Source organism: Anabas testudineus, chromosome 5, assembly GCF_900324465.2.
Source record: "Anabas testudineus chromosome 5, fAnaTes1.2, whole genome shotgun sequence".
In the NCBI taxonomy this organism is placed as follows: domain Eukaryota; kingdom Metazoa; phylum Chordata; class Actinopteri; order Anabantiformes; family Anabantidae; genus Anabas; species Anabas testudineus.
In genome coordinates this window covers 18952279-18968371 of record NC_046614.1, presented here as the reverse complement: position 1 = coordinate 18968371, position 16093 = coordinate 18952279, and the positions used below count along the sequence as shown (strand labels likewise).

The 16093-nt window shown below is 35.5% G+C and overlaps 3 protein-coding genes across 3 annotated transcripts; all 3 read left to right on the top strand.

Moving 5' to 3' along the window:
* The first annotated feature begins 1754 nt into the window (after nucleotides 1-1754).
* Nucleotides 1755-3056, top strand: LOC113154765 (adenosine receptor A1-like). Its single transcript, XM_026349132.1, has 2 exons — nucleotides 1755-2142; nucleotides 2392-3056. Exons 1-2 carry the CDS (start codon nucleotides 1820-1822, stop codon nucleotides 2972-2974), a joined length of 906 nt encoding a protein of 301 aa, XP_026204917.1. The 5' UTR covers nucleotides 1755-1819; the 3' UTR covers nucleotides 2975-3056.
* A 3594-nt stretch (nucleotides 3057-6650) lies between these two features.
* LOC113154724 (adenosine receptor A1-like) lies at nucleotides 6651-8149 on the top strand. Its single transcript, XM_026349072.1, has 2 exons — nucleotides 6651-7097; nucleotides 7345-8149. Exons 1-2 carry the CDS (start codon nucleotides 6775-6777, stop codon nucleotides 8009-8011), a joined length of 990 nt encoding a protein of 329 aa, XP_026204857.1. The 5' UTR covers nucleotides 6651-6774; the 3' UTR covers nucleotides 8012-8149.
* A 1557-nt stretch (nucleotides 8150-9706) lies between these two features.
* On the top strand, nucleotides 9707-12801 carry LOC113153463 (adenosine receptor A1-like). The gene is made up of 3 exons (XM_026347101.1): nucleotides 9707-9783; nucleotides 11437-11856; nucleotides 12125-12801. Exons 1-3 carry the CDS (start codon nucleotides 9707-9709, stop codon nucleotides 12789-12791), a joined length of 1164 nt encoding a protein of 387 aa, XP_026202886.1. The 3' UTR covers nucleotides 12792-12801.
* The last annotated feature ends 3292 nt before the right edge of the window (nucleotides 12802-16093 follow it).

Genomic DNA, 16093 nt, shown 5'->3' with positions numbered 1-16093 from the left:
CCCAGTTCAGAGGGTAGTACCTTGTGGGTAATACACTGTGAAATATTGTAGAGAAATGTCAGAGTTAAAACAAAGATAAGTCTTTGCTGTTTCGTCTTCTTATAGTTACAATAATGAAAACAATGTCTGATGAAGGCTAGTATCAAATTCAGTCACTGATGTGTTTTGATGATTAGATAAAGATCAGATCACATTTTATGACAAATTAATGCAAAAATAACACAATTCAATACTTTTTCTTGCTACTGTACATTTTTAAATGTTGCAAATTTATAATAAGAATAATTCAAAAATCAAAAGCTGATATCTCTCATTTACTTGCTGTGTACTGTAAATTATTTGTGTAGGTACATGCCTGTGATTATTTATTTTTATTTTCAACAGCTGAATTCAGCCTTTTGGATTAAACTGTGGAGGTTTGCTGTCCCCCTCAAACATTAGTCTTTGCTTGGTCCTCCCTCCTCGGAGTGAAATAAGAGGCTTCCTGTGTCATCAGTCATCATCTTGAGCATGTATAAGAGTGGTAATATGAGAGATTAAATTGTGCTTCGGTTAAGCCTTTAAAGTGTCTCTCTAGTAATATTTATTTTATTTATTATATATTTATAAAGTCAGTAACATTTGGTTAAGCAGTCAGTTATAGCTCACTAATATATGTAAACGTGCCATCAAAGGAACAGTGTAAATTGCTCTCTGTAAAGTACTTCAGTCAGTGTCTGTTCTTATAAAATGTGCTCTATAAATAAATGCTAGTGTACTTTAGTTTCAGTTTCAGTTCCACAAAGATGTTTAGGATGTGTTATTTTAATATTGTCACCTCACAGAATGTGCAATGCAGCAAATCATCTCAAACAAAAATAACATCAGATGCAGTAATCATGCTTAACACACACCAACAGCTTTCTATGTTGGCATCCTGCTATCTCTTGCTACCTCAGCTGTAAACCCAGTTGTAAATGCATTCAAAAACACAAAAGATCAAGACTGCATACTTGAAGATATGGCGACAGTGTACTTCCTGTGAAGAAGAATATCAAAGATCTCAGACAAGTCAGACAACAGAACTGACAGCACAAATGCATGCATTGTGCTTTTTTGCTTTGAACAATCAAATCTATCTTATGTTTTAATTCAAAATGTATTTGTTTCTCCAATTTCTCTGCTGTCTCTTGTTTCAGTCACACGTTTGTGGTTAGCTATGTAAAAGCCGCACAGGAAGATCTCAGGATTCACAGAACCTCTGCATCCTGTCCAACATGGTATCCACAACAAAACATATCAACATGACATTACTTGCTGATATGTGTAAAACCTCTACATAATAAGAAGTTTAGGTTCTTTGTATGAAATTAAAATCCTTAACATATATTCTGGATAAAAACAAATACGTTTACCTTTTTCATGCTATATGTTCTGCATCTTAATTTCCACTTGTAAAACACTTTGATTAACATCGGTTGTTTTTAAATGTGTTTTATGGATAAATGTAACTTGACTGTATGAATCCAACATATATGAACCAAGTCTTATTTTCTTTCCCAAGTCTGTGTTTGCCTGAAAGAGCGGAAAGGCAGTTTCACATTCAAATGTAATGTACAATGGTGCATCTGACCTACACAAACACACCCCCAGCTGCACTAAAATATCTCTCATTAAGGGTGTGGTTTGATGTACAGAATAACCAATGATTTTTTGAGACCTGTAATCTGTATTAAATGCTAGAAGGGAAGAGAATGTGTTAAAGCTTTTAAAAGAGCACAGCACATTCAGACTTAGTACACCAGTAACCATCATTAGCCAGTTAGAAAGTACTGTGAATATGGAAGAAGTGATCTATACACTGGTGGAGGTGCTTATTGCTGTTAGCTGCTGTTTGGGTAACATCTTGGTTATTTTAGCAGTGTGGATCAGTAAAAGCCTAAAGCAGCCCACCTTCTGTCTAATTGTGTCTCTGGCTGTGGTCGACTTTATGGTTGGCTGCGTGGCCATACCGTTGGCTGTGGTGGTGGACGGACGAGTGAGGACTTCATTTCACTCCTGTCTCTTCATCAGCTGCGTGATCATCCTGTTCACCTTGGTCTCTGTTCTGACTTTAGTGGCTATTGCAGTGGATCGTTACCTCAGGGTGTATATCCCTCTCAGGTATGAATATTTACACACACTTAATAAAAGTAAAGTAAACCTGGAAATGTCAGGTATTCAGTTTTAGAATGTGATGTTAATACAAGGTTAACACATACTTAAAATCATTTTTAACACTATTTATCTGACTTGACTTATTTATTTGATTTTCAGTCATTTTTATCAGTATTTTATACTGATTTATATGTTGTGAGAAACAATAAATAACTGTTGATACAGGCTCCTAGTGATTACTGTTCTTCTCTACAGGTACAAAAGGACTGTAACACAGAGACATTCATTGCTTGCAGTGGCAGCATGTTGGCTTGTTGCAGTAATACTGAGTTTTGCACCCATGCCTGGATGGTACAACCGTGAAACTCTGTCTAACTCAGTCAACTCTACCATTGTCTGCCAGTTTATAACTGTGATCCCCATGTCATACCTGGTTTACTTTAACTTCTTCCTTTGTAACCTGTCTCCTCTTTTGGTGATGACTGTGCTTTACGGCTTTGTGTTCTGTACCATTCGAGGAAACCTTCAACAGAAACCAGAAAACAGAAAACGAATTCAGTCAGAAAACTATCTAAAGAAAGAGAAACAACTGGCAGGATCTTTGTCTCTGGTCTTGGCTTTGTTTGCCCTGTCCTGGCTTCCTCTCCACATAATGAACTGCATTGCATACTTTTATGGACCAAATGATGTACCAACAAAAGCTTTCCATGTTGGCATCCTACTTTCTCATGGTAACTCTGCTGTAAACCCAGTTGTATACGCATTTAAAATACAAAAGATCAAGACTGCATACTTGAAGATATGGCGACGGTGTACTTCCTGTGAAGAAGAATATTAAAGATCTCAGACAGGTCAGACAACAGACAATAATCCCAGTACCACTAACAGTGTACAGGCAAAAATGAGTGAAGGAGAGTTATGAACAGATCAGATCTTTTCCTCATGACAATACAATTTACACCTCAATCACGATGCAATGTGATATAAATATATATTCTCAGTTTCATTAAAAATGAATGAGATCCATGAATGCCATATATGTTTATAATTATTTCTTATGTCTATCACTTTATTTGACCCCACACTGATCCTCTGAATGATCAGAATTATATCAGAATTGATATAATGATGATATAATATTAGATCAGAATTGTGGCTTTTGATATAACAGTATTTATTGTTATTACTTTTATGTTTGTTCCTAATTATACTTTTGACTATTCTACTCAGCCTCAACAACTTGAGTGCTTGTAAACATATCGTTTAATAAAGTTGGAAAAAAATCTTGAATGCTTATAAGATACCGCACTCTCAGCAGTGGTGTTTTTAACTGTATTTATCATCCTAATAAAGATCCTAAAACATTTCAAACAATAAACAAAAGTACAAAACTAAAAACAGCTTCGGCTTCTTTTCCGGTTTGCTGCAGCTGTCGTCACCACGCAACCACGGACGCACTCTGACGTCAGTGACGCCGACAGCAGCGGCACAGTGGTAAAGAAGAGTTCAGGTAACTTTCAGCTTTATTCTGATTTTTCTTGTTCAGAGTTCATTTCAGCAGCTGTAGTTGGACTGTGCTGTTCGGCGAATAGGACCAAACTTGACAACTTGTCTGACTACCGTAAGGAAGCGTCGTTTTTTGTTCGTATGTGATGTAATCCTGTAGCCAGCACACAGATAAATCACTTTATTATGATTTTCAGCTGGTTCAGGGAGTGTGTTACACAGATGTCTACTACATATAGGACTTTGCTACAGGTAAAGCTGATAAAAGTTAACTATTAGCTGATCATGATATATGATGACTGCTCCTGAGCTTCTGCAGGTCTTTTAAATATTAACACACATTGATGCCAGTGTCAAACGACCACAGCCTATTATTGCACAGTTGATATTGGACTGATGAGCATATGCTAGAAAGTCACTTTTTAAGATTTATTTAGATCAAAAAGATTTGATCCTCATTTTGTCTTGTTTTGTTGTTTTTTCCTGCAGTTTATTCTGGCCATGCAGCTTCTGATCCGTCAGTACCGTCCCTCTGACAAGGATGTGGTGCTCACCTTGTTCAGAATTGGCATCCAGCTGCCCGCATCAGGTTCAATGCCCTGACCTTTGCCTACAAAGTGGTGAACTCAACAACACCTGCATACCTGATCTCCCTTATCCAGGTCTACAACGCCCCCACTGAGCTCTGCCAGTAAAAAACATCTTCTGGTCCCTCCACAGGACTTACGCCTCATGATATAGAAACAGTTCCTCCTAGAGCAAGTTCTTCTCCTTGGCTTACATATTTTGCCTTGTACCTCACTTGTAAGTCACTTAAGATAAAACTGACTGCCAAATGACATATATATATAATAATATATATATATATATATCTATAATATATATATATATAATATATAATAATATATATATATATATATATATAATATGTCTATGTATAGTATAATATATCTATATATATATATCTCTATATAATATTATATGTATATATATATATATATATATATAGATATATATTATATATTATATATATATATATATATATATATATATATATGTATATATATATATATAAATAAACAATGGAAGGGGAGGGTGTGACTTCACCTAACGAGCCTTTCCAGGATATGATTCAGTTTCTAGTGTTAACATTCACACACTCACACTGCCACGGTGTATTTAATGATACAACCACTGGGAGGTGCCAAAACTTTTCAAATTCAAAAATTAACACTTGAATTTGAGAACTTTGAAGTTCTGTGTGTAGACTTATTGTGTTGTTCCCATGTATTTGTGGTATTGCTGGATGTTTTCATCCCACAGGACACTCAGCACATCTCAGGCAAAGGAGTCTGTAAAATATGGAGAGCGTCTGGAGAAAGTGTGCTGCTTAAAGGAGTAAAAAGTCATGACTAATTGCTGTATTATATCAGCAAATACCCATAACTGAGTTCCTATCAGAGGAGACAAAATCTAAAAGAAGTTTCAAAGAGTTATTTTACTCCTAAAACAAGTCCCAGTTCAGAGGGTAGTACCTTGTGGGTAATACACTGGGAAATATTGTAGAGAAATGTCAGAGTTAAAACAAAGATAAGTCTTTGCTGTTTCGTCTTCTTATAGTTACAATAATGAAAACAATGTCTGATGAAGGCTAGTATCAAATTCAGTCACTGATATGTTTTGATGATTAGATAAAGATCAGATCACATTTTATGACAAATTAATGCAGAAAATAACACAGTTCAATACTTTTTCTTGCTACTGTACATTTTTAAATGTTGCAAATTTATAATAAATATAATTCAAAAATCAAAAGCTGATATCTCTCATTTACTTGCTGTGTACTGTAAATTATTTGTGTAGGTACATGCCTGTGATTATTTATTTTTATTTTCCACAGCTGAATTCAGCCTTTTGGATTAAACTGTGGAGGTTTGCTGTCCCCCTCAAACATTAGTCTTTGCTTGGTCCTCCCTCCTCGGAGTGAAATAAGAGGCTTCCTGTGTCATCAGTCATCATCTTGAGCATTTTTAAGTGTGGTAATATGAGAGATAAAATTGTGCTTCGGTTAAGCCTAACCCTAACCCTCTCTAGTAATATTTATTTTATTTATAATATATTTATAAAGTCAGTAACATTTGGTCAAGCAGTTAAATGGGCTCTATAAATAAATGCTAGTGTACTTTAGTTTCAGTTTCAGTTCCACAAAGATGTTCAGGTTGTGTTTTTATAATAATGTCACCTCACAGAATGTGCAATGCAGCAAATCATCTCAATAAAAATAACATCAGATGTAGTAATCATGCTTAACACACACCAACAGCTTTCTATGTTGGCATTCTGCTATCTCTTGCTACCTCAGCTGTAAACCCAGTTGTAAATACATTCAAAAACACAAAAGATCAAAGCTGCATGTGTTGTGCTTTTTTGCTTTGAACAATCAAATCTATCTTATGTTTTAATTCAAAATGTATTTTTTTCTCCAATTTCTCTGTACGCTCTTGTTTTCAGTCACACGTTTGTGGTTAGCTATGTAAAAGCCACACAGGAAGATCTCAGGATTCACAGAACCTCTGCATCCTGTCCAACATGGTATCCACAACAAAACATATCAACATGACATTACTTGCTGATATGTGTAAAACCTCTACATAATAAGAAATTTAGGTTCTTTGTATGAAATTAAAATCCTTAACATATATTCTGGATAAAAATAAAAATGTTTACCTTTTGGTTTTCATGCTATATGTTCTGCATCTTAATTTCCACTTAACATCTGTTGTTTTTAAATGTGTTTTATGGATAAATGTAACTTGACTGTATGAATCCAACATATATGAACCAAGTCTTATTTTCTTTGTGTGTGCCTGAAAAAGCGGAAAGGCAGTTTCACACCCAAATGTCATGTACAATGGTGCATGTGACCTACACAAACACACCCCCAGCTGCACTAAAATATCTCTCATTGAGGATGTGGTTTGATGTACAGAATAGCCAATGATTTTTTGAGACCTGTAATCTGTATTAAATGCTAGAAGGGGAGAGATCGTGTTAAAGCTTTTAAAAGAGCACAGCACATTCAGACTTAGTACACCAGTAACCATCATTAGCCAGTTAGAAAGTACTGTGAATATGGAAGAAGTGATCTATACACTGGTGGAGGTGCTTATTGCTGTTAGCTGCTGTTTGGGTAACATCTTGGTTATTTTAGCAGTGTGGATCAGTAAAAGCCTAAAGCAGCCCACCTTCTGTCTAATTGTGTCTCTGGCTGTGGTCGACTTTATGGTTGGCTGCGTGGCCATACCGTTGGCTGTGGTGGTGGACGGACGAGTGAGGACTTCATTTCACACCTGTCTCTTCATCAGCTGCGTGATCATCCTGTTAACCTTGGTCTCTGTTCTGACTTTAGTGGCTATTGCAGTGGATCGTTACCTCAGGGTGTATATCCCTCTCAGGTATGAATATTTACACACACTTAATAAAAGTAAAGTAAACCTGGAAATGTCAGGTATTCAGTTTTAGAATGTGATGTTAATACAAGGTTAACACATACTTAAAATCATTTTTAACACTATTTATCTGAGTTGCATTATTTATTTGATTTTTAGTCATTTTTAGAAATCTTTTATACTGATTTATGTTTGGGAGAAACATAAATAACTGTTGGTACAGGCTCCTAGTGATTACTGTTCTTCTCTACAGGTACAAAAGGACTGTAACACAGAGACATTCATTGCTTGCAGTGGCAGCATGTTGGCTTGTTGCAGTAATACTGAGTTTTGCTCCAATGCTTGGATGGTACAACCGTGAAACTCTGTCTAACTCAGTCAACTCTACCATTGTCTGCCAGTTTATAATTGTGATCCCCATGTCATACCTGGTTTACTTCAGCTTCTTCCTCTGCAACCTGACTCCTCTTTTGGTGATGACTGTGCTTTACGGCTTTGTGTTCTGTACCATTCGAGGAAACCTTCAACAGAAACCAGAAAACAGAACACGAATTCAGTCAGAAAACTATCTAAAGAAAGAGAAACAGCTGGCAGGATCTTTGTCTCTGGTCTTGGCTTTGTTTGCCCTGTCCTGGCTTCCTCTCCACATAATGAACTGCATTGCATACTTTTATGGACCAAATGCTGTACCAACAAAAGCTTTCCATGTTGGCATCCTACTTTCTCATGGTAACTCTGCTGTAAACCCAGTTGTATACGCATTTAAAATACAAAAGATCAAGACTGCATATTTGAAGATATGGCGACGGTGTACTTCCTGTGGAGAAGAATATCAACAATCTCAGACAAGTCAGACAACAGACAATAATCCCAGTACCACTAACAGTGTACAGGCAAAAATGAGTGAAGGAGAGTTATGAACAGATCAGATCTTTTCCTCATGGTTATACAATTTAATGTAATTATTTTATAAATATACATTTTCTTACTTTCATAGAAATTAATGAGATCCAGGAATGCCAAATAACTTTATAATTATTTCTTATGTCTATCACTTTATTTGACCCCACACTGATCTCTCTGAATGATCAGAATTATATATATATATATATATATATATATATATATATATATATATATATGTATATATATATTTGTGGCTTTTGATATAACAGTATTTATTGTTATTACTTTTATGTTTGTTCCTAATTGTACTTTTGACTATTCTACTCAGCCTCAAGAACTTGAACTTGAATGCTTGTAAACATATTGTTTAATAAACTTAGAAAAAAATCTTAAATGCTTTTAAGATACCGCACTCTCAGCAGCGGTGTTTTTAACTCTATTTATCCTCCTACATTTCATACAAACATTTCAAACAATAAACAAAACTAAGACCAGCTTCGGTTTTCTTTACTTCACCACGCAACCACGGACGCACTCTGACGTCAGTGACGCCGACAGCAGTCACTGACGTCATATATACGTAAATGTAGTTTTTTTGACAAATTGACAGAGATTTAAGGATTTACATTTTTGAATCTAAATTATGCTGGATAAACACACATCTTTACCAAACTCTGTTTTCGGACAGTACTGTGGTTTAGTTACAAATAATGGGTGTAGAGGGCGCCATTTATCTAAGTAACACTGAACACAGAACTCAGTAGTTTCTACATACATACATACACATTCAATAAAATCAGGCAACAATGTACTGAGGCTTAAATAGACCAAGAAAATATGAAATGATGTCCATGTCTGTGTTGAAATGTGATAAAAACAGAGACAGGTAAACAAACCAAGTCAATCTGTGATATGAATATATTGAATATGAATTTGTTCTGCAATTGATTCCAGGTATCTGTTACAGAAAAAACAAAGCATTCTCACAGCAGCTTGTGTCCTTTGGTGTAAGAATTTGAAAATGAGCCCTATGAAATCACTTCACTCATCAAATGTACCATAAATAATGATCTGGAAGTTGAATCATATCAACTGAACTTTTTTTTTTTTTAGGTAGCCGCTTATCTCTACTGCTGCTACTTAAAATAAATCGTAAATATTATTTACACACATTGTCTATTTGCACATATTGTTTTTTTAACTGTATTTACTGTTCATTGTTTATTATTGTTATTATTATTATGTGTGTTTTAAAATGGTCTTTGACAAAAGCTACCAAGTTAAATTTTGACCATAAGGACTTCTTATTTTGTCTCATCTTCTTCAGTCGGAGGATGGTTGGTTAGAGACCACACATTTATCCTCCAGGTTGGTTTCATTTCACACATGGCCTGAATTGGTTCGTTAGGTGAAACAATGGAAGGGGAGGGTGTGACTTCACCTAACAAGCCTTTCCAGGATATGATTCAGTTTCTAGTGTTAACATTCACACACTCACACTGCCACAGTGTATTTAATGATACAACCACTGGGAGGTGCCAAAACTTTTCAAATTCAAAAATTAACACTTAAATTGAAATTGAAACTTTCTAGTGAAATTCTCATTTCTGTGTTTTAAGAATTGTACTGGACTCCACTTGAATTTAAGAACTTTGAGGTTCTGTGCGAGGAGATATTGTGTTGTTCCCATGTATTTGTGGTATTGCAGCATGTTTTCATCCCACAGGACACTCAGCACATCTCAGGCAAAGGAGTCTGTAAAATATGGAGAGCGTCTGGAGAAAGTGTGCTGCTTAAAGGAGTTAAAAGTCATGACTAATTGCTGTATTATATCAGCAAATACCCATAGCTGAGTTCCTATCAGAGGAGACAAATTCTAAAAGAAGTTTCAGAGAGTAATTTTACTCCTTAAACAAGTCCCAGGTCAGAGGGTAGTACCTTGTGGGTAATACACTGTGTAATATTGTAGAGAAATGTCAGAGATAAAACAGAGATAAGTCTTTGCTGTTTCGTCTTCTTATAGTTACAATAGTTAAAACAATGTCTGATGAAGGCTAGTATCAAATTCAGTCACTGATATGTTTTGATGATTAGATAAAGATCAGATCACATTTTATGAATTAATGCAGAAAATAACACAATTCAATACTTTTTCTTACCACTGTACATATTTTAAATGTTGCAAATTTATAATAAATATCATTCAAAAATCAAAAGCTGATATCTCTCATTTACTTGCTGTGTACTGTAAATTATTTGTGTAGGTACATGCCTGTGATTATTTATTTTTATTTTCAACAGCTGAATTCAGCCTTTTGGATTAAACTGTGGAGGTTTGCTGTCCCCCTCAAACATTAGTCTGTGCTTGATCCTCCCTCCTCAGAGTAAAATAAGAGGCTTCCTGTGTCATCAGTCATCATCTTGAGCATGTATAAGAGTGGTAATATGAGAGATAAAAATTGTGCTTCGGTTAAGCCTAACCCTAACCCTCTCTAGTAATATTTATTTTATTTATAATATATTTATAAAGTCAGTAACATTTGGTCAAGCAGTTAAATGGGCTCTATAAATAAATGCTAGTGTACTTTAGTTTCAGTTTCAGTTCCACAAAGATGTTTAGGATGTGTTATTTTAATATTGTCACCTCACAGAATGTGCAATGCAGCAAATCATCTCAAACAAAAATAACATCAGATGCAGTAATCATGCTTAACACACACCAACAGCTTTCTATGTTGGCATCCTGCTATCTCTTACTACCTCAGCTGTAAACCCAGTTGTAAATGCATTCAAAAATTCGAAAGATCAAAGCTGCATGTGTTGTGCTTTTTTGCTTTGAACAATCAAATCTATCTTATGTTTTAATTCAAAATGTATTTGTTGCTCCAATTTCTCTGCTGTCTCTTGTTTCAGTCACACGTTTGTGGTTAGCTATGTAAAAGTCCCACAGGAAGATCTCAAGATTCACAGAACCTCTGCATCCTGTCCAACATGGCATCCACAACAAAACATATCAACATGACATTACTTGCTGATATGTGTAAAACCTCTATATAATAAGATGTTTAAGTTATTTGTATGACATTAAAATCCTTAAAAGATATTCTGGATAAAAATAAATATGTTTACCTTTTGGTTTTCATGCTATATGTTCTGCATCTTAATTTCCACTTAACATCTGTTGTTTTTAAATGTGTTTTATGGATAAATGTAACTTGACTGTATGAATCCAACATATATGAACCAAGTCTTATTTTCTTTGTGTGTGCGCCTGAAAAAGCGGAAAGGCAGTTTCACACCCAAATGTAATGTACAATGATGCATCTGACCTACACAAACACACCCCCAGCTGCACTAAAATATCTCTCATTAAGGGTGTGGTTTGATGTACAGAATAGCCAATGATTTTTTGAGACCTGTAATCTGTATTAAATGCTAGAAGGGGAGAGAATGTGTTAAAGCTTTTAAAAGAGCACAGCACATTCAGACTTAGTACACCAGTAACCATCATTAGCCAGTTAGAAAGTACTGTGAATATGGAAGAAGTGATCTATACATTGGTGGAGGTACTTATTGCTGTTAGCTGCTGTTTGGGTAACATCTTGGTTATTTTAGCAGTGTGGATCAGTAAAAGCCTAAAGCAGCCCACCTTCTGTCTAATTGTGTCTCTGGCTGTGGTCGACTTTATGGTTGGCTGTGTGGCCATACCGTTGGCTGTGGTGGTGGACGGACGAGTGAGGACTTCATTTCACTCCTGTCTCTTCATCAGCTGCATGATCATCCTGTTCACCTTGGTCTCTGTTCTGACTTTAGTGGCTATTGCAGTGGATCGTTACCTCAGGGTGTATATCCCTCTCAGGTATGAATATTTACACACACTTAATAAAAGTAAAGTAAACCTGGAAATGTCAGGTATTCAGTTTTAGAATGTGATGTTAATACAAGGTTAACACATACTTAAAATCATTTTTAACACTAATCTGAGTTGCATTATTTATTTGATTTTTAGTCATTTTTAGAAATATTTTATACAGATTTTTATGTTGTGAGAAACATAAACAAACAAATAAATAAACAATAAATAACTGTTGATACAGGCTCCTAGTGATTACTGTTCTTCTCTACAGGTACAAAAGGACTGTAACACAGAGACATTCATTGCTTGCAGTGGCAGCATGTTGGCTTGTTGCAGTACTACTGAGTTTTGCTCCAATGCTTGGATGGTACAACCGTGAAACTCTGTCTAACTCAGTCAACTCTACCATTGTCTGCCAGTTTATAACTGTAATCCCCATGTCATACCTGGTTTACTTTAACTTCTTCCTCTGTAACCTGTCTCCTCTTCTGGTGATGACTGTGCTTTACGGCGTTGTGTTCTGTACCATTCGAGGAAACCTTCAACAGAAACCAGAAAACAGAACACGAAATCGGTCTGAAAACTATCTAAAGAAAGAGAAACAGCTGGCAGGATCTTTGTCTCTGGTCTTGGCTTTGTTTGCCCTGTCCTGGCTTCCTCTCCACATAATGAACTGCATTGCATACTTTTATGGACCAAATGCTGTACCAACAAAAGCTTTCCATGTTGGCATCCTACTTTCTCATGGTAACTCTGCTGTAAACCCAGTTGTATACGCATTTAAAATACAAAAGATCAAGACTGCATATTTGAAGATATGGCGACGGTGTACTTCCTGTGGAGAAGAATATCAACAATCTCAGACAAGTCAGACAACAGACAATAATCCCAGTACCACTAACAGTGTACAGGCAAAAATGAGTGAAGGAGAGTTATGAACAGATCAGATCTTTTCCTCATGGTTATACAATTTAATGTAATTATTTTATAAATATAAATTTTCTTACTTTCATAGAAATTAATGAGATCCAGGAATGCCAAATAACTTTATAATTATTTCTTATGTCTATCACTTTATTTGACCCCACACTGATCGCTCTGAATGATCAGAATTATATATATGTATATATATATATTTGTGGCTTTTGATGTAACAGTATTTATTGTTATTACTTTTATGTTTGTTCCTAATTGTACTTTTGACTATTCTATTCAGCCTCAAGAACTTGAACTTGAATGCTTGTAAACATATTGTTTAATAAACTTAGAAAAAAATCTTAAATGCTTATAAGATACCGCACTCTCAGCAGCTGTGTTTGTAACTCTATTTATCCTCCTAATAAAGATCCTAAAACATTTCAAACTATAAACAAAACTAAGAACAGCTTCGATTTTTTTTACGTCACCACGCAACCACGGACGCACTCTGACATCAGTGACACCGACAGCAGTCACTGGCGTCATATATACAGTACAGACCGAAAGTTTGGACACACCTTCTCATTCAAAGAGTTTCCTTTATTTTCATGACTATGAAAATTGTAGATTCACACTGAAGGCATCAAAACTATGAATTAACACATGTGGAATTGTATACATAACAATTTAGATTTTAATCTAAATTATGCTGGATAAACACACATCTTTACCAAACTCTGATTTCGGTCCTTACTGTGGTTAAGTTACAAATAATGAGTGTAGAGGGCGCCATTTATCTAAGTAACACTGAACACAGAACTAAGTAGTTTCTACATACATACATATACATTCAATAAAATCAGGCAACAATGTACTGAGGCTTAAATAGAACAAGAAAATATGAAATGAAGTCTATGTCCATGTTGAAATGTGATAAAAACAGAGACAGGTAAACAAACCAAGTCAATCTGTGATATGAATATATTGAATATGAATTTGTTCTGCAATTGATTCCAGGTATCTGTTACAGATAAAACAAAGCATTCTCACAGCAGCTTGTGTCCTTTGGTGTAAGAATTTGAAAATGAGCCCTATGAAATCACTTCACTCATCAAATGTACCATAAATAATGATCTGGAAGTTGAATCATATCAACTGAACTTTTTTTTTTTTAGATAGCCGCTTATCTCTACTGCTGCTACTTAAAATAAATAAAATAAATCGTAAATATTATTTATACACATTGTCTATTTACACATATTGTTTTTTTTTAACTGTATTTACTGTTCATTGTTTATTATTGTTATTATTACTATGTGTGTTTTAAAATGATCTTACCAAGTTAAATTTTGACCATAAGGACTTCTTATTTTGTCTCATCTTCTTCAGTCGGAGGATGGTTGGTTAGAGACCACACATTTATCCTCCAGGTTGGTTTCAGTTCACACATGGCCTGAATAGGTTCGTTAGGTGAAACAATGGAAGGGGAGGGTGTGACTTCACCTAACAAGCCTATCCAGGATATGATTCAGTTTCTAGTGTTAACATTCACACACTCACACTGCCACAGTGTATTTAATGATACAACCACTGGGAGGTGCCAAAACTTTTCAAATTCAAAAATTAACACTTAAATTGAAATTGAAACTTTCTAGTGAAATTCTCATTTCTGTGTTTTGAGAATTGTACTGGACTCCACTTGAATTTAAGAACTTTGAGGTTCTGTGTGTAGACTTATTGTGTTGTTCCCATGTATTTGTGGTATTGCAGCATGTTTTCATCCCACAGGACACTCAGCACATCTCAGGCAAAAGGAGTCTGTAAAATATGGAGAGCATCTGGAGAAAGTGTGCTGTTTAAAGGAGTTAAAAGTCATGACTAATTGCTGTAGCAATCAGCAAATACCCATAGCTGAGTTCCTATCAGATGAGACAAAATCTAAAAGAAGTTTCAGAGAGTAATTTTACTCCTTAAACAAGTCCCAGGTCAGAGGGTAGTACCTTGTGGGTAATACACTGTGAAATATTGTAGAGAGCTAAAACAGAGATAAATCTTTGCTGTTTCGTCTTCTTATAATGAAAACAATGTCTGATGAAGGCTAGTATCAAATTCAGTCACTTATTAATTTTGATGATGATTAGATAAAGATCAGATCACATACTTTTTCTTGCCACTGTATATATTTTAAATGTTGCAAATTTATATTGAAAATCAAAAGCTGATATCTCTCATTTGCTGTGGTGGTCCAAACACACTGTTTGTTTTCAGTCCACCTGAGGCCAACTGAACTAATAGTACCTTGTTTAATAAGACACAGACCTGTGTCTATAAGAAAGACTTTGTGGTTTGATGATCCAGTATTAAACTCTTTGGGCAGAACTCCAAACACTAGTTCATCCCTACGGTAAAGCAGGTGGTGGGAGCGTCATGCTATGGTTGACAGCAGCAGGGACAGAGAGACTGATCCTGACTTAGTGGAGGATGAACGCAGATAAGTCCTCAAAGAACTCTACTGCAGATGTTTTCAGTTTGTCAATATGATTTACTGAGTGCAGACTGATGGTAAAATTGCATTTTAAAATGTTTTTTTCTTGTTTTGAATGAATTTATAAGAAGAGCAAAATGTGCAAAAAGAAGAAGAAGTGGTCCAAATAGTTTCCAACATGACTTTAAATTATTGTTAGTAGTGTTTTGGCCACACAGGCCGAAATCTACAACCTGAGAGTTAATTGATTTGGAAGTGTCCTTTTGTCTTGGTGCATCTCCAGTCCAGCTCTCTCATCTTCTAAAATCCCGTCTTCACAACCCTGTACCCACAAAACCAACACATGACACTTGTTTTGAGTTCATCTCTACACACATTGCGGGTGAATGACACTTGGCAGGTCTCCAAAGCAAAGAGTGTGATTGCAAAAGCAAAGGTAAAGTTACTCCTGCGTGTGTTATAACACTTGGCAGTGTTTTTGTGTGCTCTATGTGTCCATCAAAGGCTTTGAGTTCAACACTTGTCAGAAAAGCCAAACAAGATGGCAATATTGAATCTGTGTCAGTTGAGGCTGAGGGGACAAACACATCAAGGTTTGTACTGTTAAAGGCCTTGACAGTCAACACACAGCATGTGTACACTGTGTGATATTATCCAAAGATGAGAAAACAGTGTTCCAGAAGTACTTTTACTGATACTCCTGACTTCTAAGGGCACGAGTTTGTTTACAGCATCTTTTAAAAAGCAAAGTTTAAAGCATGAAAAGGATGAATTTAGCGAGGAAGTCTAAACTAGTTATAAAAAACATGATGACACTGTGTGTGTGTCTGAATATGA

What these genes read in the sequence shown, in the direction of transcription:
- LOC113154765 (XM_026349132.1), top strand. Translation starts at nt 1,820, where the DNA reads ATGGAAGAAGTGATCTATACACTGGTGGAGGTGCTTATTGCTGTTAGC. An exon ending in AGGGTGTATATCCCTCTCAG is followed by an intron (nt 2,143 to 2,391) that starts GTATGAATATTT and finishes TCTTCTCTACAG; the next exon opens with GTACAAAAGGACTGTAACAC.
- LOC113154724 (XM_026349072.1), top strand. Translation starts at nt 6,775, where the DNA reads ATGGAAGAAGTGATCTATACACTGGTGGAGGTGCTTATTGCTGTTAGC. An exon ending in AGGGTGTATATCCCTCTCAG is followed by an intron (nt 7,098 to 7,344) that starts GTATGAATATTT and finishes TCTTCTCTACAG; the next exon opens with GTACAAAAGGACTGTAACAC.
- LOC113153463 (XM_026347101.1), top strand. Translation starts at nt 9,707, where the DNA reads ATGTTTTCATCCCACAGGACACTCAGCACATCTCAGGCAAAGGAGTCT. An exon ending in GGAGAGCGTCTGGAGAAAGT is followed by an intron (nt 9,784 to 11,436) that starts GTGCTGCTTAAA and finishes ATTAAATGCTAG; the next exon opens with AAGGGGAGAGAATGTGTTAA. An exon ending in AGGGTGTATATCCCTCTCAG is followed by an intron (nt 11,857 to 12,124) that starts GTATGAATATTT and finishes TCTTCTCTACAG; the next exon opens with GTACAAAAGGACTGTAACAC.